At 42.1% G+C, this 22,001-nt stretch overlaps 1 protein-coding gene across 3 annotated transcripts in view; it reads right to left on the bottom strand.

Annotated features, from left to right (window-relative positions):
- LOC122552173 (cAMP-dependent protein kinase catalytic subunit alpha-like) overlaps positions 1-21,424 on the bottom strand; it is a 165,274-nt gene extending 143,850 nt beyond the window's left edge. The window contains exon 1 of one of the 3 annotated variants that reach the window (XM_043694714.2): positions 20,861-21,424. In XM_043694714.2, coding sequence (XP_043550649.1) covers positions 20,861-21,062 — 202 coding nt within the window. In that variant the 5' untranslated portion in view covers positions 21,063-21,424. Of the gene's footprint in view, positions 1-1,435; positions 1,518-20,860 lie in introns of those variants that run through there. The other 2 variants (XM_043694712.2, XM_043694715.2) reach the window with 2 other exon arrangements.
- Positions 21,425-22,001: the final 577 nt, after the last annotated feature.

Raw genomic sequence — 22,001 nt, 5'->3', positions numbered from 1 at the left:
GTGAAACCTGAGGCAACTCATTTACCCCCTTCCTTGCCTCAACAGCTTAGTTCACCTGACTCAGCCAGTTTCAGGGCACATGAGAAGCAAACAACATTGTGTTTTTATCAGCCATGTGGGACTACTGGCCTAACCCTAACTATCGCAGGTAACAATGCATTAAAAAAGTGAAATCAAAATATGTATCATCCATACTACACATTCCCCATGCCTTCCAAGTAGTTTACATAAAGAACTCAAATTTGAGTATGTTCACTCCCTCTTGCTAGCTGACATATTTATTTCATTATTGCCTCTCTCAGATGTTGTTAGGCTGTGATTGTTATCTTCTAATTTATAAATAATTACATTTGTCAGTATTACCTCCAAGTAATACTCCTCTCCAAAGGCTTGCTAAAGATGATATTAAAATGGGTCTCACAGGACTATATCTATCCCTTCAACACTTTTAAAAACCTCAAATCATGTTGTCTGTAAGTAAGAGTTCTCCAAAGTAAAATAAATTCTTACTTTTGTAGCGTGCTCTCAAAATGTAATATTTGCTCTCATCCTGTTCATTCTTTACATCTATTTACTAAACCATAATATATTTTATTGTGAGATACAATGAGAACTGGACAGAATATTCCAAGTATGGAAATCCCAAAGCCAAATGAAGACTAAGTACATTTTGACAAGGGCTCATGCCCGAAACGTTGATTCTCCTGCTCCTTGGATGCTGCCTGACCTGCTGCGCTTTTCCAGCAACACATTTTCAACATTTGTATACTATAAATGAATTTGAAATCTCCTGATGTCAAGCGCTGGTGCTGCATTTGCCCATATTAAATGGCATTTGCTATTTGAGTAAACCTGTTGAAAATAGTACAAATCACTAATTCAAATATGTTGATTTAGTCTCAATTTATAGTAATCGCATGTATTTGTATCACCCATAAGCTTCATGGTCAAAAGTTCCTCCCTCTTTTAACATCTGTTTGCACATTAACATCCCTTCCTCCTTAATATTTTCTCATTCTCACCTAGAACTATTACTACTCCATTGGAAAATAAACTCCGATTCCCCTATTGGCTGTAACTATTTTGCTTTTGTCTTGGGGAGTACTTTCTCAGATGCCACAAGTCACCTGGCAGCTTCCTTAACTCATTTAGTGGGTTCACTGGGATCAATTGCTAGCAACATCCCATAAAAAAAAGTTCACCACCACAAAATCAATGTAAAAAGTAACAATATTCGTTTGAAATCTCAACCTTGATATCTTAAAGGACCTAACTGCTATCTTAACTGCCTGATTGTTCTGCATGCATTTCTAAAGCCTTTCAGATTATGCTTCCTGTTGCCATGCAATTGTAATTAATTCAATTTTACATCAGCCCCTTCACCAACCATACTTTCCCGTATTACGTCAATCCTTTAAAGCATCTGTAAACTTACTGGTACTCCTTATTTGCCATGTCTTCCACATATTTCACCTTCTACTGACAATGGTTCCTTTTTCTTCCGTTGCACTTGCTTCTTTCTCAAAAGAATATGGGTGCTGGGTAATGTCAGCAATGCATTCTATCACTTGAACACCTCCTTTCCAACGAGTCACTGTTTTGCTTTCTTAGTTTCCTCTTCACCTCCTCAAATTCCACCTTCCTAAAGTAGAGTTTGGACTCCACCCTTTCCCAATCATGATGTGGTCTGTCCTACCAGATGTTTTCAATCATAATAGTCTTTGCATCGCTCATTGCTGCACATCATGACTCACTTGGGATACAGGCTTGTTTCCCATTTTTGATACATATCTCAATCACTGAGAATACCCTCCATCATTCAAAGTTTGTGAGAAGATTTGTAGCTCGGGTGCTCGTTGTTGTGGTTCTGTTCGCCGAACTGGGAATTTGTGTTGCAGACATTTCGTCCCCTGTCTAGGTGACATCCTCAGTGCTTGGGAGCCTCCTGTGAAGCTCCCAAGCACTGAGGATGTCACCTAGACAGGGGACAAAACGTCTGCAATACAAATTCCCAGCTCAGTGAACAGAACCACAACAACGAGTACCTGAGCTACAAACCTTCTAGAAGCGCTTCACAGGAGGCTCCCAAGCACTGAGGATGTCACCTAGACAGGGGACAAAACGTCTGCAATACAAATTCCCAGCTCAGCGAACAGAACCACAACAACCTTCCATCATGTTGTGTGGCACTGTGTTAAATGGGTAAGAATTTGAACAGATCCAGCAACTCAAAACAAGACATCCACGAGGTGTTGTGGGTCATCAATAACAGCAGAATTCCTAAAAATTAGGTCTCAAGCTGGTGAAGCTACCAAACAGGACTACTCACACACCAAATGGCATAAACAGTAAGTGGTAGACAGAGCTAAGCAATCCCACAATCAACGGACCAGATCTATGTTCTATAATCATGCTATATAAAATCACGAATGGTGATGGACAATTAAACAATTCACTGGAGGGGTTAGCTCCATAAATATCACTTTCCTCAATGATAGAAGAGCCCAACACATTAATGCAACAATAAGGCATAAGTACTTGGAACAACCTTCAACATGAAGTGCCAAGTGAATGATATATCTTGGTCACCTCCAGTAGACCCCAGCATCTCAGATGCCAATATTCAGCTCTGACAATATTCCAGCAATAGTACCAAAGCCTGGAATCATTGGTTATCAGCAGGAAAACTCTTTGCTGATTGTTGTCATACCTGGAACATAGCAAAATGGCTGTGACTGTTGAAGTCAGTCATTGCAGCTCTAGATGGATGTGTTGGACCAAAGGGTCTGTTTCTGCGCTGTACCTCTCTATGACTCTACAACCAAAGGAGTTCCTCAGCATAGTGTCCTCAGCCCAATCATCATCTTCTGCTTCTTGAATGACTTCCCATATCATTAGGAGATGTTCACTGATGATTCCATAATGTTCAGTGAGTCCTCAGATACTGAAGTCCATGCTCACATGCAACAAAATCTGGATAATATCCAAGCAAGGCAAGTAATATTCATGTCACACAAATGCCTAGCAATGATCATTTCCAATAAGGGAGACAATATAGTCACTGTCCCTTGACACTCAATGGCTTTACCAACATCGAATCCCCCACTATCAAAATCTTGAGGGTTACTATTGCCCAGAAACAGAACAGGATTCACTACATTAATACATTAGCCTCTAACCTGCTTTTGTAGCCAGAAATCCCCTGCAGTGACTCAGCTCTTGACTCCCCAAAGCCTGTCCACTATCTCCAAGGCACAAGTCAGGAGTGTGATGGAATATTCCCCATTTGCCTGGATGAGTGTAGCTCCTGAAAAACTCAAGAAGCCTGACACAATTCAGAACAAAGCAGCCCATTTGATTGGCATCACATCCCTGAGCATCCATACCTTCCAGCGCCAATGCTCAGTAGCAGTAGTGCGTACAATCTACAAGATGCTCTGCAGAGGTTCATGAAAGATCATTGGAGAATACGTTCTAAACCCGCAACCACTTTCATCCAGAAGGACAAGGGCAGCAGATACATGGGAACATCATTACCTGCAAGTTCTCCCCCAAGTCACTCACAATCCTGACTTGGAAGTATATCACTATTCCTTCTTTGGATCAAAATCCTGGAATACTCCATCTAAGGACATAGATGGGTCTACCTACAAAACATGGACTGCAATGGTTCAAGCCGGCAGCTCACCATCTTCTTCTTAAGGACAACGATGGGCAGGCAATAAATGTTAGCCAACCAATGGCATCCATGAGTGAACTAAAAAAAAAGATGTTTTTAATTTCTTTGTAACCCTTTGGGGTTACCATTAATAAATTGAAGTAACCCACAACAACTGTTCGAAACTCATGCAACTATTTCAAATATTAATTCCAGGTTCAATCTAATTTCACCAGGCAGCCATGACAAATTCTAATACATGCCAATTATATTTATTAATCATCTCTAGTCAATCTAGATTTCTTGATCCAATTATCTGTGATGCATTCCTTCTACAGTCGGCAAACATTATAACATTCAAGGAAAAGACACTTCCTAGGGTATGCTTAATAGGACTGTTCCAAAATATTAAATTCAACATTGCTTAGGTGGGTGGGACTTGTAAGGTTCTTAATATATCACTGATAACAGTTCAGAGATCATTGAAGAGGGGTTTCAGGGTGAGTTCGTTCGAGAAGACAGAAGCAAGTTCCATACAGAAATAAACTGTTAAGCTGTACTGCAGAAATGGTAACTGATCTACACTCAGTCCACACAGCTTAGAATTCAGTGAGAAAGCATGAACAATTGAATGACTCTGAATGAATGAACAAACGAAGGAATGAATGATTTATTGTCACACACATCTAGGGAGATACAGTGTTCCATCATCACAGTCTGGCACCAATTTGAGATGCAAAAGAATAAAAAGAAAAAAACTTAAACAGAGTTCACGTTCATCGGTCAGGGTCCCAAACACGACTGCAGGACTTCTGCAAGGTTCCCTCTCTGAGCACCAACATTGCTGCAGTCAATGACCCACCACCGACAAAACATTTCAGGCTTCCAGCCTACTGCAAACAAGAGTTCCCGCTCTGCCACTGCCGCAGCCGGCACTCCGCCACCATGCCAGGATTTCACACACCCGGCCTATGAAGCCGGGAGTCACTGCTGACACCGCTCCGGCCAACTCGACTCCAGTGAAACATCCACAAAGAAAACTCTGAAAATCCTGAGGTGGTCCTCAGTTAATAGGTGGTTAAAGTATTGAGGTGAGGGTTCTACAGAAATCCTAGGAGCCATGGGAGCTAATATATCAGTGCAGCTGTAAAAGAGGATGAAAAAACCGCACAGGCTACGTTTGCTTTGTGCACGCTGCTGTCTGACCTAGCTGTAAACCTGCACAGCCACTGCTTTTGCAGTTTAAGTTCAAATATTTCTGAACATCGGAGTGCATCTTAGAAAAATGAATAAATGGTGAAATTCACAGCTGACCTTAACACAGAACATAGAACATTACAGCGCAGTACCTCAATGCTGAGCCAACCTGTGAAACCCATCTAACCCACAGTATTCCATTTTCATCCATATGTTTATGCAATGACCATTTAAATGCTCTTAAAGTTGACAAGTCTCCTACTGTTGCAGGCAGTGCATTCTACACCCCTACTACTGAGTGAAGAAACTACCTCTGACATTTGCCCTATATCTATCACCCCTCAACTTAAAGCTATGTCCCTTTGTGCTAGCCATCACCATCTGAGGAAAAAGGCTCTCACTGTCCACCCTATCAAATCCTCTGATTGTCTTATATGTCTCAATTAAGTCACCTCTCAACCTTCTTCTCTCTAATGAAAACAACCTCAAGTCCCTCAGCTTTTCTTCATAAGAACTTGCCTCCATACCAGGCAACATCCTAGTAAATCTCCTCTGAACCTTTTCCAATGCTTCCACATCCTTCCTATAATGCGATTGTACACAACAGTCCAAGTGTGGCCACACCAGAGTTTTGTACAGCTGCAACATGACCTCATGACTCTGAAACTCAATCCCTCTACCAATAAAAGCTAACACACCATGTGCCTTCTTAACAACCCTATTAACCTGGGTGGCAACTTTCTGGGATTTATGTACATGGACACAGATCTCTCTGCTCATCCACACTATCAAGGATCTTCCCCTGTATTCTGTATTCTTGTCGCTCCTTCCAAGTGAATCACCTCACACTTTTCCACATTAAACTCCATTTGCCACCTCTCAGCTCAGCTCTGCAGCTTACTTATGTCCCTCTGTAACTTGCAACATCTTTCGGCACTATCCACAACTCCACCAACCTTAGTGTCATCCGCAAATTTACTAACCCATCCTTCTACACCCTCAACCAGTTCATTTATAAAAATGACAAACAGCAGTAGCCCAAAATAGATCCTTGTGGTACACAACTAGTACATGAACTCCAGGATGAATATTTCCCATCAACTACTATCCTTTGTCTTCTTTCAGCTAGCCAACGTCTGATTCAAACCGTCAAATCACCCTCAATGATCTGCCTCTGTATTTTCTGCAATACAGACCTTGTAGAAACTAGTGTGGGAGAGCTCACTGCAGGGGAGCAGCTAAGTAAATAGCTTTTAAGTGTAGCCTTACTATTCATTTGTTTGTAATTCTACAATTAGTGGAGTGGGTTATTTTATGATTGCATGTTTTATTGAGATCTGTCTCTTGATTAAATTCGAAAATATAAACCATGGGTACTAAGTTAGCCCATAGCAGTGTTTTTTCGAGTAGTAAGACTGTGCTATTTTCTGGGTATGTAGATTAAGATGCAAATATGGCCTTTAGTAAAGAGATGTGCTCTTCCTGTCAGATGTGGGAGATTAGGGAGAGTTTCCATGTTACTAATGATTATATCTGCACGAAATGTATTTGACTGAGAATCCTATCGGATCACATGGATCGGTTGGAGCTGCAGTTAGAAGCAATCAGGAATTTACAGAAGCTAGGGGATCTAATGGATGGCAGTTATAGGAAGGGAGAGAAACTGCAGATACAGACAGGTGGATGGGTTATCTCCAGGAAAGGTAGGAGAGGGAGGCAGGTCATGCAGGAGTATCCTGTGGCTATGCCCATCTCAAACAAGAATGTAGTTTTGGCAAATGTAGAGGGTGATGGACTCTCAGGGGAATGTAGCGCGGACAGCCAGGTTCTGGGACCGAGACGGGCTCTAATGTAACAAGCAGTACTTCAGGTTCCAAGTGATTGATTGTGACAGGAGACTCTTTAATCAGAGGCATAGACAGATGTTTCAGCAGCTGACAGCGAGAAATCAGAATGATGTGTCGTCTCCCTCATATCTTGGAGAGGGTGCAGAATATTCTCAAAGGGGAGAGGGACCAGCAGGAGGTCGTTGTACACATTGTTTTCTTATTCTGAGGAGAGAATATAGCAGGATAGGCAGGCATTTAAAAAGGAGGTCCCTGAAGATAGTAATATCTGGATTACTCCTGCTTCCACGAACTAGTATGGGCAGGAATAGGAGGATACAGCAGATGAATGCATGGCTGAGGCGTTTGTGTAGAGGACAAGTGTTCACATTTTTGGATCTTTTGAATCTCGTCTGGGGTAGAAGTGACCTGTATAAGAAGATTCGATTGCACCTGAATTGGAAGGGGACTAACATACTGATAAGCTGCTCAGGAGGATTTAAACTAGTAAGGTGGAGGGGTGGGACCCAGGGAGATAGTAAGGAAATAGATCTGGTGCAGTTGGAAAAAGAAACAAGGCAAACAGTCAGGGCTGACAGGAACAAAGCAGAGAACAAGATAGGACTGATAAATTGGTGTGCATTTATTTCAATGCAAGAGGCTTAACAGGTAAGGCAGATGAACTCAGGACATGGTTGGGAATATGGGACTGGAATATCAGAGCAATTACAGAGATGTGGCTCAGGGATGGACATTGTAATGAAAGTGTGAGGGGTTGAAAGCTAGCAAGGCACAGAGAGTCCAGAACAAGGTAACAATGTAACGCTTGGTCAGAACAGCCACCACTGGCTGGGTTGCTCTGAGAAAACAAAATTCAAATTTGGCCAATCAATTTAAATTATGCCACAAGATACCAAACTCCAATCAAGTTTGAATTTAGTATTTGGACAATATTAAAACCAGTTAAACCATCCGATGTTTTGGGGGCATGAAACCAGAAAAAATATTGAACAGCTGGGGGCAGAACTGCCAAAAGACCAACAGATGTAGGCTGCTCATAAGAACTCTCTGATAGGTACCAGTCTGGAGAAGGAGATTTCACAGAGAAAAAAGCATTGACACCGACCTGGAGAGCAAATCTACAGAGGAAAATACAAAGAGAAGATTTGACAGCTGGCTGGTTTTGAAATTTGAATTTTTCTGTAAATCTTAATTGGGGGTTTTATCGGACCAGTATTGTAGAGGGGAAGGTAAAAGATAGGTTTAGATAAATGAGTTGTAAATAGTTGTTAGTTAATTATTCTCTGTTAGACTTTTTAAAAATTAAAGTTGTTAATTTTTACTTTAAATAGTGACTTTTGGGATAGTTCTTTGCCTCTCGAATTTTAACAGATTACAGCATGGGGTGAATCTTTTCTATATGTCGGCTTTAAATTAGTGGGGGTGAGGTGGGGGTGGGTGGGTTTATTGTGTGATGTAACAACAGGACTGGCAACTTAATGTTCCAGAAAACATAGGAAGGATAGAGAGGGGGGCAAGAGAGGAGGAGCAGTGATGTTTTTGATAAGGGATAACATTACGGCTGTACTTAGGGAGGATATTCCTGGGAATATGTCCAGGGAAGTTATTTGGGTGGCATTGAGAAAGGATGATCACCTTATTGGGATTGTACTATAGACAGACATTGTGGTGCTGGATATTAACAGCAGGTCAGGCAGCATCTGAGGAGCAGGAGAATAAACCTTTTGGGCATAAACCCTTCCATCAAGAATGAAGCTTGTGGGCCGGGGGAGCTGAGAGATAAATGGGAGGTGGGGTGGGGCTAGGGGAAGGTAGCTGGGAATGCAACAGATAGATGAAGACGTGGGAGAAGATGATAGGTTGGATTAGAGGGTGGAGTGGATAGATGGGAAAGAGGATGGGCAGGTCATGAGGGCGGTGCTGAGTTGGAGGCTTGGGACTGGGATAAGATAGGGGGAGGGGAAATGAGGAAACTGGTGAAATGCTGGAGGGCATCATTGGCCACGTGGGAGGGGAAATTGTGGCCTTTGAAGAAGGAGGCCATCTGGGATTTTCTAAGGTGGAATTGGTCATCCTGGGAACAGGTGTGGCGGAGGCAGAGAAGTTGGGAATAAGGGACGGCATTTTTACAGGAAGCAGGGTGGGAGGAGCTGTAGTCCAGGTAGCTGTGGGAGTTCGTGGGTTTGTTATACGTGTCTGTGGTTAGTCAGTTGCTGGAGAGGGAGAGATCCAGGAAGGGGAGGGGAAGTGTCCGAGATGGTCCAGGTGAATTTGAGGTCAGGGTGAAAGGTGTTAGTGAAGTGATGAACTGTTCGACCTCCTTGTGGGAGCACGAGATAGCACTAATATAGTCATCGATGTAGTGGAGGAAAAGGTGGGGGATGGTAGCAGTGTAGCTGCAGAAAATGGACTGTTCCACGTACCCGACAAAGAGGCAGTCGTAGTTGGGGACCATGCGGGTGCCCATGGATATCCCTTTGATTTGGAGGAAGTGGGAGGATCAGAAGGAGAAGTTGTTAAGGGTGAGGACGAGTTCAGCCAGGCGGATGAGTGTGTTAATGGAAGGGTATTGGCTGGGACGGCTTGAGGGGAAGAAATGGAGGGCCCATACTGTGCCCACACCTCCCCCCTCACCTCCATCCAAAGGATCCTTCCACATCCAACAGAAATTTACTTGTACCTCCACAAATGTCATCTACTGTATCCGTTGAACCCGATGTGGTCTCCTCTACATAGGGGAGACAGGACCCCAACTTGCAGATAGTTTCAGAGAACATCTCTGGGGCACCTGCACACCGTGGCTGAACACTTCAACTCTCCCTCCCACTCCACCAAGGACATGCAGGTCCTGGGCCTCCTTCATCGCCAAACCCTAACCACCCAACACCTGCAGGAGGAATGCCTCATCTTCCGCCTTGGGATCCTGCAACCACATGAGACTATTGTGGATTTATCAATTTCCTCATTTCTCTCCCCCCACCTTATCCAAGTCTCAAGCCTCCAAACTCAGCACAGCCCTCTTGACCTGTCTATCGTCTTTCCCATCTATCCATTCCACCCTCTACTCCAACATATCACCATCTCCCACGTCTTCATCTATCTATTGCATTCCCAGCTACCTTTCCCCCAGCCCCACCCCTTCCCATTTATCTCTCAGTACCCCAGCCCACAAGCCTCATTCTTCATGCCCAACAGGTCGATTCTCTTGCTCCTCAGATACTGCCTGACCTGCTGTGCCTTTCCAGCACCACACTTGAGACTCTGATCTCCAGTATCTGCAGTCCTCACTTTCTCCTTGTACTACAGACCCCCCAGTAGTCAGCGGGAAATTGAGAGACACATTTGTGAGGAAATCTCAGTTTCTGTAAGAACAATAGGGTGGTTATGGTAGAGGATTTTAACTTTCGAAACAATAGCGTTAAGGGCTTGGATGGAAAGGAATTTGTTAAGTGTGCAAAAGAAAACGTGCTGATTCAGTATGTGGATGTACCTACTACAGAAGGAGCAAAACTTGACCTACTCTTGAAAATAAGGCAGGGCAGGTGACTGAGGTGTTAGTGGGGGAGCACTTTGGGCCAGTGACTATAATTCCTTTAGTTTTAAAATAGTGATGAAAAAGGATGGACCTGCTGAAGGGAAGATATTTAAACTGGAAAGAGTGCAAAGAAGATTTACGAGGATATTGCCAGGACAAGTAGGCCTGAGTTAGAGGGATAGGACCCTATTCCTTGGAACATAGGAGTTTGAGGCGTGTCGTCATTGAGATGTATAAAATCATGAGGGGCATAGATAGGATGAATGCATTTAGTCTTTTTCCCAGGGATGGGAATTGAAAATTAGACGGCATAGGTTTACGGTGAGAGAGGAAATAGTTTAAGGACGACATGAGGAACAACTTCTTCAGGCAGAGAGTTGTGCGTTTATGGAATGGGCTACCAGAGAAAGTGGTTCAGGCAGGTACAGTAGCAACATTGAAAAAACAACATGGATAGAAGGGGTTTAGAAGGATATGCACCCAATGCGGGCAATTGGAACTAGCTGAATGGGCGCCATGGTCAGCATGGACCAGTTGGGCCAAAGGGACTGTTTCCATCCTGTACTACTCCATGATTCCATGACCAGATCAAAAAGTCAAAAGTTCTAAATTAGAGGAAGGCCAATTTTGACGCTATTAGGCATGAACTTTCAAAAGTTGATTGGGGGTGGATGTTTGCTGGAAAATGGGAAGTCTTCAAAAATGAGATAATGAGAGTCCAGAAGCAGTATGTTCCTGTCAGGGTGAAAGGCAAGACTGGTTTGTGTAGGGAATGCAAGATGACTACAGAAATTGAAGTTTTGGTCAAAAATAAGGAAGCAAGCATATGTCAGGTACAGACAGCAGAGATTGAGTGAATCCTGAGAAGAGTATAAAGGCAACAGGTGTATACTTAAGAGGAAAATCAGGAGGGCAAGAACAGGACATGAGATAGCTTTGGGAAATAGGGTTAAGGGGAATCCAAAGGGGTTTTATAAACATATTAAGGATAAAAGGGTAACTAGAGACATAATTGGGTCCCTTAAAGATCAGCAAGGCTGAAATGCCATTTGTTTCTACACAACACCTACACTAAACTGGTATGCTGTTGACTAGAAGAAAAATCAAAACTAATCATGCATGCACTGCACCCAAGACAAAACTCTAACCACTTTAACCAAGAGAACTATTCTAAACATGCATTTTACCAGGGTTACATATTGCCATGGATGGCGCGAGAGATGTTGCCACAATGAATGCATTTGAATATTGACGTATGTGTTTCCTACCCTTGGAGTGAGTCGGTTAGAGACAACACAGTTAGAGACAAAAAAAACTGCAGATGCTGGAATCCAAGGTAGACAAGCAGGAGGCTGGAAGAACACAGCAAGCCAGGCAGCATCAGGAGGTGGAGAAGTCAACGTTTCATGTGTAACTCTCCTTCAGGGGTGGGTGTAAGGAGAACTGCAGATAAAGGTGGGTGGGGTGGTGGTGGTGAAGTAGGAATAGGTGAACATAGGTAGAGGGTATGACCTCACCCCCTCGTCCACCCTTTATCTGCAACTCCCCTTACACCCACACCCAGTTTTGACAAAGGGTTAAACCCGAAATTTTGACTTCTCTGCCTCCTGATGCTACCTGGCTTGCTGTATTCTTCCAGCCTTCTGATTATCTACCATAGATAATACAGTAACAAGCCCTGTGTATTTAAAAGGGCAAACATTAGTTTATTTTTCCCACCCTGGTGGTTACCAAGAAAGCTACGTCTCATTATCTCTCTCACTCACACGCTACGTCTCATCTCTCTCACTCTCACACACGCACGCACACACACACGTTAAAACCCCCAGTGAAATGTATATTGTTAAATTGAATTCAATAAATCTTACACCAGGAAAATATTACAAGAGCTAGTGAACAATTATTAACGCCAACTAATGCTCTCTAGAAGCTTGTCGCCTTTTCTTGTTCTCACCCTCCAAATGACTTCGGTCTTGCACAACATGGCGAGATCTATAATGCAGTCCGGATAAGAAGTGTTACTTCATCAAAGTTGCTCATATCCAAAGAAGAAATAAAATGTTTTAGAACATTAACACCTCCCATACCAAATAAAATTATTGTGATCATACAGTTCGTGCATATTACAGTACAAATACACAGCACAGATATCACCTGAGGTAGGCCCAGTGTGTCATTTTAAGCTGCTGGAGGAGCTAACTAATGTAACTATTATGCCACTATTTATTCAATGGAATCCACTGTTGTTTTGGGAATGTTATTCAACTGTTGTTAGGGGGAAGCAATGGCCTTGTGATATTATTGCTAGACTATTAACCAGGAGACGGAGGTAATATTTTGGGGACCTGGGTTCAAAACCTGCCATGACAGATGTGTAATTTGAATTCAATTTTAAAAAATCTGGAATGAAAAATCTAATGATGACCATGAAATTATTGCTGATTGTCAGGAAGATCTATCTTGTTCATTGATGTCCTTTAAGGAAGGAAACTGCCAACATTCCCTGGCCTGGCCTACATGTGGCTCCAGACCCACAGCATCGTGGTTGACAATCAACTGCTCTCTAGACAGAGATGGGCAATGAATGCTGGCCAGCCAGCAATGCCCCCATCCTGAGAATAATTTTTAAATTCTAACAGGCTCACCATTTTCCGATATTTGCTGTTTCATTTGCATGTTTAGTAGCTAACTCCCCGACCAGGAACAGCTGTACAGCCTTCCATTACGGAGTTCACACTCCAGTGTTGTTAAAATGAGGAGTTCTTTGCTGAGACCGCCTTTTTTTGCAGAATGGCAAAAGCCACCCAAGCTGGATTAAGAAAGAATTTGAATTGACTGTAGTGACTCATCACTTCTCTCAACAGTGACTCTAAACACTTTATAATGAAGTGAATTATAATTTAAATATAGCCCTGTTGTTCTATTTAACCCCAGCTGAATTTCGAAAGGCGGAACTGCACCAACACAAAAATTGCCTCCTTCCACCTCTGCAACATTATCTGATTCAGCCTTTACTTTACCTCATCTATTGCTGAAACTCATCCATACCTTTGCTACTTCTAGATTTGAGAGTTCCAATCACAGCTTCTCACAGCCTACCTTCCTTCTTGCTAGAGAGTCCTTCTACGTGCTAACCTTTATTGGCATCTGGCAATACAACCTTGCTTTTTAATCCCTCCATGATCTCAGCTCACCCTCATGGCTGTAATCTCCTCCAACTCTTAAATCTGCATTCCTTTAAGTCTGGCACCGTGAGCATCCCTGACCTTAATCATTCCATGACCAGTGTCCTAAGATCTTAAATTCATTCTTTAATTCTGTCTTTTTTGTCCCTTTAAGACACTCCTTCAAACTTAGATTAGATTAGATTAGATTAGATTAGATTACAGTGTGGAAACAGGCCCTTTGGCCCAACAAGTCCACACCGACCCGCCGAAGCGAAACCCACCCATACCCCTACATTTACCCCTTACCTAACACTACGGGCAATTTAGTATGGCCAATTCACCTGACCCTGCACATCTTTGGACTGTGGGAGGAAACCAGAGCACCCGGAGGAAACCCACGCAGACACGGAGAGAACGTGCAAACTCCACACAGTCAGTCGCCTGAGGCGGGAATTGAACCCGGGTCTCTGGCGCTGTGAGGCAGCAGTGCTAACCACTGTGCCACCGTGCCGCACCGTTACTTCCTTAACCCAAGCTTTTGGTCATCTTGCAAAGTGCCTCAGTGTCAAGCTTTATTTGATAACACTCTAGTGCAGTGCCTTTGGATGTTTTATAACACGAGAGGTGCCATAAAAAAGCTTGCTGCTGCTGTCTCAGTTATTTTGAAGATACTGTACTGATGCCCAGAAACGTGAATTTATTGCACAGGGTCATCTCTGAATTCTGATAAAAATAACGCTGACGAGTCCTCACCATCTGACGACTCTGGGGAAGCGTGCCAAATGTTGATGATTGCACCCCTGGAACTTGGGCTAAAGGGAAACTGGATGAGAATGGCTCAATTCTCGAAGTCAAAAATCATACAACGCCAGGTTATAGTCTAACAGGTTTATTTGAAACCACAAGCTTTTAGAGCCTCGCCCATTCTTCAGGTACCTGGAGGAGGAACGGGACTCTGAAAGCTTGTGATTTCAAATAAACCTGTTGGACTGTAACCCGGTGTCATGTGCTTTTTAATTTTGTCCACCCCAGTCCAACACCAGCACATCCACGTTAATCTTTGAAGAAAAAGGCATTGCAACAGCAGTGATTTGAAGAAATTTGTGTCTGAAATTAGCGCCATACATATTGAATTTACCACTTAATACATCAATGAGAACTTTCTTTTGTTAATTAAAGGGAAATGTACAACTTTTATTGAATGTGACTGGCCTGTTAATTCAAGCTTTATTTAGATCATAGAATCCCTACAGAGTAAAAATAGGCCATTCAGCCCATCGAGTCAGCACCGACTTTCTGAAGAGCATGCCACCCAGACCCATTCCCCAAACCTATCCAAATAGCCCTGCATTCCCCATGGCTAATTCATTTATCCTAGATATCCCTGGACACTACAGGCAATTTAGCATGGCCAATCCACTTAACCTGCACATCTTTGGAAGAAACCCAGTTAGACACACAGTCGTCCAAGGCTGGAAGTGAATCCGGGACTCTGGTTCTGTGAGGCAACAGTGCTAACCACTGAGCCACCATGCTGCTGCAAGGAGTTGCATTTGATTGTTAATGGAAAAGCTATGAAAGGCAAAATCTTGACCACTTTCATATCCCCACTGGGGATGTTTGATAAGTTTGGTTCTTTTGGTTTGTGATCTCCACAGGGATTCTAACATATTCACAGATGGATCACGACTGTGAGTGTTGACATGCAGTTATCACAGCACAGAATGAGGCTACTTTGCCCATTCTGTCTGTACTGACTTTCTGAAGGCGCAACGGCTTTCTCCCCTTGTGTTATAGAGTCAGTTAGCGCAGAAAAGCCCTTCGGCCCATCGAGTCTGCACCAACAATAACTACCACTAAAGGCACACTAGACCCAATTTCCTGCACTTGTCCCATATCCTTGAATGTGATGATATTTCAAGTGCTTATCAAAATATTTTTTAAAGGTTTAAGGTTTCCAGCCTCTCTACCTTCCCAGGCATTGCATTCCAGAATCCCACCATCCTCTGAGTGAAAAAGCTTTTTTTTAAAATCTCCTCGCCCTAAAACTGTATAACATGCAAAACTTTGCCTGTATAGCACACAAAACAATACTTTCACTGTATCATAATATACATGACAATAATAAATTAAGTCAAACTGTGCCCCCTTGTGATTAACCCTCCAACCAAAAGGAAAAGCTGCTCCCTACTCACTGTCCATACGCCTTATGGTCTTATACATCTCAATCGTGCCCCCCCCAGCCTTCTCTGTTCTACAGAAAATAATCCAAGCCTATCTGGTCTCTTCTTATAGTGCAATTGCTTCATCCCAAGCAACATCTTGGTGAACCTCCTCTGCACCCTCTCTAGCGCTGTCACATCCTTCCTGTTTGGCCACGGCTGGATTACTGCGAGCAGTTCTGGTCACATAGTATTCCAGCTGTGGCCTAACCAATACTCTGTACAAGTCAGTTACCTCCTTGCTGTTATATTCAATGCCATGACTGATGAAAGCAAGTGTCCTATATACCTTCTTTACTATCCTATTCACATGCTCAGCCCAATTCAGGAATCTATGAATAATTACACCAAGTTCTCTCTGTTCGTCGGAGCTACCGAATATCCTGCCATTCATTGAATCATTCTGCACATTCTTCCTTTTCTGATAATAATTCATTTCCCTCTTGAATGCCTGAAATGAAATTCCCTCCACTTAACATGATTATTTGTTATTACAATTTTGGTTACTGAATATTTTTCTATTTGGAACTGAATTGGTTTTCCTAACATTAATATTAAGGTGATTGGTCTATAGACCAAGGATATGTCTCCCATCTTAAATTTAGAAATAGACTTAGCTAATACAGCTTTTTAATTGAACCAATTATTGAATATATTTAATGACGCCTCTACTATTTCTGCACTAGTTACGTCAGCGTATTCATCCATGGCCTCTCATATATATTTAGATGGATTCAATAATCCAGGAGAAAATGGAACCAGGATTTTCCACCAGGAAAATGGATCCCAATGCTCCCATGATCCATCAAACAGCCTGGAAGGGTAGCTAAACTTGTCTAAGTCAGTGTTATAGTTTTAACCATGCCTGTCCATTCATTTTCCATTAGTACAGAAAGCACAATGAATTTAAAGAGCAGGGAGTCATAAAAAGCTGGCATGACCATTCCCATCAATAAACACAAATTTTCACCAATGGTCACAGAATAGTAAAAGTGGCCGATTTCCCACTGGTCCAGCACAATGTTAGCAATGGCAGTGGCCTGTGATGTTACCCAACTGCGATCAGCGCAGGTAGCACAGAACAATAATGCAATTTAGTGGTTTAATTTTTAGTTTAGTGGTTTAGTTCTGTGTTGGTCAAACCCACAGAACCATCAGGGAAATCTGTGTTCTGTTTATGGACATCATTGTATGGTTTTCTCCAGGGCATGGAACATGTGCTAGTGAGTTAACTTGGTTTAGTGGTGCACAGGAATCAGGGCATTCAATTTCATTTCCCCAGAAACGTTAACAGCAAACTCAATAGAATAAACATGGTATTGTCCTCAGTCATAGCATTGTTCCTCTAAAGTGATTTGCTACCCCACATAGAAAGGTCTTTGAATCGATTAAAAAAAAAAGCTTCATAACATAATAGCATAAATCTCTTGAAAAGAGCCCAGAATCTCTCTCGCATTAAATTCTGACAATACTCTGTAAAAGACTAAAATGGTTAACAACTAGCTTATAGTTTCAACTGCCCTCAATATTCCAAAAGTGACCTAACCAATGTCCTATACAGCATGACCTCCCAACTTCTATACTCAACGCTCTGACCAATAAAGGAAAACATACGAAACACCTTTTTCACTATCCTATCTACCTGAGACTCCACTTTCAAAGAGCTATGAACCTGCACTCCAAGGTCTCTTTGTACAGCAACACTCCCCAGGACCTTACCATTAAGTGTATAAGTCCTGCCCTGATTTGCCTTTCCAAATTTATCTAAATTAAACTCCATCTGCCACTCCTTAGCCCATTGGCCCATCTGATCAAGATCCGGTTGCAATCTGAGGTAACCTTCTTTATTGTCCACTACACCTCCAACTTTGGTGTCATCTGCAAACTTACTAACTATACATCCTATGTTCACATCCAAATCATGTATATAAATGATGAAAAGCAGTGGAGCCAGCACTGATCCTTGTGGCACTCCACTGGTCACAGGCCTCCAGTCTGAAAAGCAACCCTCCATCTCTACCCTCTGTCTTCTATCTTTGAGCCAGTTCTGTCTCCAAATGGCTAGTTCCCCATGTATTCCATGTGATCTAACTTGTTAACCAGTTTACCATGAGGAACCTTGTTTAATGCCTTAATGAAGTCCATATAGATAACTTCTACCATTCTGCCTTCATCAATCCTCCTCGTTACTTCTTCAAAAAATTCAATCAACCTTGTGAGACATGATTTCCCATGCACAAAGCCATGTTGACTATCCCGAATCAGTCCTTGCCTTTCCAAATACATGCAAATCCTGTCCCTCAGAATTCCCTCCAGTCCTTCTAACTTGCCCATCACCAATGTCAGGCTCACCAATCTATATGTCCCTGGCTTTTCCTTACCACCTTTCTTGAATAATGGCATCATGTTAGCCAACTCCAGTCTTCCGGCAGCTCACCTGTGCCTATCAATGATCCAAATATCTCAGCAAGGGGTCCAGCAATCATTTCCCTTGCTTCCCAAAGAGTCCTAGCATACACCTGATCAAGTCCTGGGGATGTCTCCACTTTTATGTGTTTTAAGACACCAGCACCACCTCCTTTCTAACATGGACATTTTTAGTCAATTGCTCAGTGCAGGGATAATCGTAATGGCAGCTAAAAGAATATCTTTGGTGGGAATAAAAAGCTAGATCGCTCACGTTTCAAACTATCTGGACATTAAGGAAGACCCTTCCATCTTCTGACACCATTCAGTTTCACACTTAATACTATTTCTAGAGCTTTTAACAGGTAAAGCTAGTGAAGAGCAAGATAAGGATATTATTTTAAAGATCAAATTGAAGCTGAACATAACTGAAGCCACCACAATTCAGGATTTAACTAAATATATCACTAAATATATCAACTAAATTGAATGAATTGTATTGTAAGTTACAATCCAGAAGCAGACCATTCGGTTCAAATATTCTATGCCTGTGCTCTTGCTCCCCACAAGCATTCTCCCACCTTATTTTATTTCATCCTATCAGCATATCCAATTTCCCTCAAGTACTTATTGAGATTCCCTGTATATACATTTATGCTGCACTGCAAAACTGCTCTATGTAGCAAGTTCACATTCCCATCAATCTCTGGATAAAAGTTTTCCTGGCCTTTTCACTAGATTTATGAGTGACTATCATACTTAAGGTCTCTCGTTTATGATTGCCACATATGATCAACTTTTCTATATCTACTCTATTGAACTGCTTAATGATTTTTCTGTTCTAAAGAAGGAGTCCCAGCATGTTTGGTCTTGAGTGAGGATAGCATCCTAAGTTCTTCGTATTATTTTCCTGCACCATCACAAGCTCTTCTATCATTTTTTGCAACACCAGACTGTTTCCAGCATGGGATAAGATTTTCCAAGGCTCTAACCACCATTTAACTACAGAGTAATCAGTCGTTAAAGACAGAAACTTCACGAGGGCAATACTTTCTTGGTGACTTTATCCTACCAGAAGCTACAAGGAAGACCAAAAGAAATTTTGACTTTTTATGTGTCTGTGAATTTTACAAACATGAAGGTGAGAGACGTTAGTGTTGACAAAAACAGAAAAGAACCATGAATGCGTAGATTCTTCTAAAAGACAATTAATAAAATGCTACATAGTTGTCCTGTTTGCAAAATTGAAGTCCGATGTTAAAGGGACAACAACAGATTGGATGCAAATTTGGTGGACAGACAGAAAGTTGATAATTATGAACTTTTGTTTTTCAAACTGAAAGGTAATGTACAATAGCACTCCCCAAGGCTCTAATATCAAGGGGAATTGCTTATTACTACACAAATTAATAATCTGGCTTTGGGAATACATGGTGCAATTTTAAAGATTGAAGGCGGCACATAATTTGGAAATGCGTGAATCGTGGAACTGGATAGAAGTGGATAAGCATCGTAAGACATAAACTAGTAAAATGGGCAAACACAAAACAAAAGTGTGAAGTGGTGCCATGTTGGGATGGAGGAGGAGATGAGGACTTTCCAAAATGGGACAATTTTACAGGGGTATCCAGGAACAGCGAAAGCTGAAGATTCACAAGCATAAATGTTTGAAGGTGGCAGGAGAAATCGATAAAGCTATTAAAATAAAGGGCTTTGATAGAATTAATGAATAGAAACAGTATTCTCGAGTGGTTATTTGGTAACAAAGGGGCACAGATTTAAGATAATTGGTAGAAGAACCAATGGGGATAGGAGGAGATTTTGTTTAGTTATCTGTTTTTAAAGAACCAAGTTATAATCTGGAATACACTATCTATCTAGAAGAGTGATGGATGCAGATTCAGTAGGGACTTGCAAAAATCAAATAAAAAACATATTTTAAATGGAAACACCGGCAGAACTCTAGGAAAACAGAAGGGGAATGGAACTATTTGGATAACTTGTCAAAGATGCAATGTGCCAAATGGCTTCCTTCAATGACTTATGATTGTATATTTTTCAATATAAACACTCATTGCAGCATTAAACACTCCCAAGGTCAGGAATATTCATATAAAATAAATATTTCACCATTTTACTCCAACCTCGAAACTGCACCATGCTCTGGGTCGAAACGCATTACAAACCAAGTACAGACTGCCCAGGGACATTTTATGTTGGGATCCCAGTGTCTAACAAGACAAGTGTAGAGAGTTTCGCTCCATTACTGGCAGCTGGATCCAAATCAAAGTCCCATGGATGACAGGCCAGCATGTACTAACCCTGCCCCCTACTTTTTCCACGAGAAACTGAAGCAACAAATTACAGAGTGCTCTCGAACTCACAGGAAGCAGTTGAGCAAACTGGGAAACTGACTGCTGTTCTGAATTCGACCCAGCTGTCTTGGTGGTAACAGCAACACATAAAACCTGGCATTAGAGAGAGCTATTTAGCCCTGATATACATTCAAGTGAGAATAAGGTGGGTGATGAGCTGATCGAGTCCGCTGTACAAAGAGCTGCAGCACCTGCGCTCGATCCTAAAGTATAAGATTGCCTGTGGATTTTCAAAGTACTGCACAGTAGATCAAGCAAATGGCTTTTCACAGTGTTCTTAATTCAGACACTTCATTACAGCTCATGCCCTTCAGCTACGAGCAAATATTCAGGTACACTGGAATTAAGAAATGATACCACATTGAGCATTTAATTAACAGTAGCAGGGGAATTCAGTCAAGCATTAAATTGATCTAAAAAAGGAAACCTTTTAATACATAAATAGACACTTACTGTGCAAGTTCCAGGCTAAACAGTACTCCGACTCCTGTCGGCTATCACTTTCTGAACCTGTCTCAAAGTCCTGTTGAGAGCCCCTACTACTCCTGTTAAATATTCTTACGGCCAAGTTCTCAAGTTTTTGCAAGGCAGAGGACATCTTCGAACCTTTGTGATCAGTAGATTGTTGACAGGTCACCTCTGAACACTGATTCATGATTTTAAAACATAGATCCGTAGGATTCTTCTTTCTTTGGCTCTTGGCATTAGCAGTTAAGCAGCAGAGAGAAAGGGAGCTAATTTTACCAGCGAGACTCGAACAACATCCTGGCTTCACTCAGCAAGGCAACTAATGCACAGGCTGGCTGAGCAGTCTGCAGCAAACCGCACACCTTCCTATCATACACATTAAAGAGCAGCAGCCCACAGCAGCACTGATACTGATACACGCTGCTTCCAGCTGGTTACTCAACAAAAGCAAGAACACAATAAAAACAACTTCCTTCTCGCTGCAGACCAGTGATTCGATAGCTTCAGGCATGTCGCTCTTTCGGTAAACCTTTGGAAATTCAGGCAAAACACGTTCAGTGTAGAGTTTCTGCTGCCTGTTTAACACAATAACCGAAACAGGCAGCTGTGAGACAACAAAGAGTAAAGCATGTAATATGAGTCTGAAGGCACACTTAGCAAACATGTCAATCTGCATTCAGTGCACACCTTTCAAATATAGTCAGTCATACTCGAAAGCCTCTTGCCCACCCCCATCAATATATTAGATCTAGCCAAGAGCAATATACTCAGTGACAGCCCAGCAAGCGGACACAAGGACACGAGACTAGCACTGATACCATTTCCAACATCTAAAAAAACTACACTAACTTGCACTGTATCAGCAGCCATTCAGTTCCACAATAATGCAAGACCACTCACATATATAATGAAGCAGTTAAGGCACAAGCCGCTTCAGATCAATAGACAAAGCATTATTTAGAAAGTAGTGATGATGACAATAAAAAAAATTCTGTAAATGGAAATCCTGCTTTTCATGGCTAGTCCAGTTCCAGTGGTACATTGGACTAATTCTGGGCGCACATGGCAAAATGGAGCTTGTTAAGGAGTACAATACCCCCAGCTCCCCCTTTGGCCCAGTGATTAT

The sequence above is a fragment of the Chiloscyllium plagiosum genome, unplaced genomic scaffold (genome assembly GCF_037043375.1).
Source record: "Chiloscyllium plagiosum isolate Xiang-an unplaced genomic scaffold, Cpla_swu_hap1 HiC_scaffold_45, whole genome shotgun sequence".
NCBI classification, from domain to species: domain Eukaryota; kingdom Metazoa; phylum Chordata; class Chondrichthyes; order Orectolobiformes; family Hemiscylliidae; genus Chiloscyllium; species Chiloscyllium plagiosum.
Note: the sequence above shows the minus strand (reverse complement) of the source record. Positions and strands in the feature narration are given on the sequence as shown.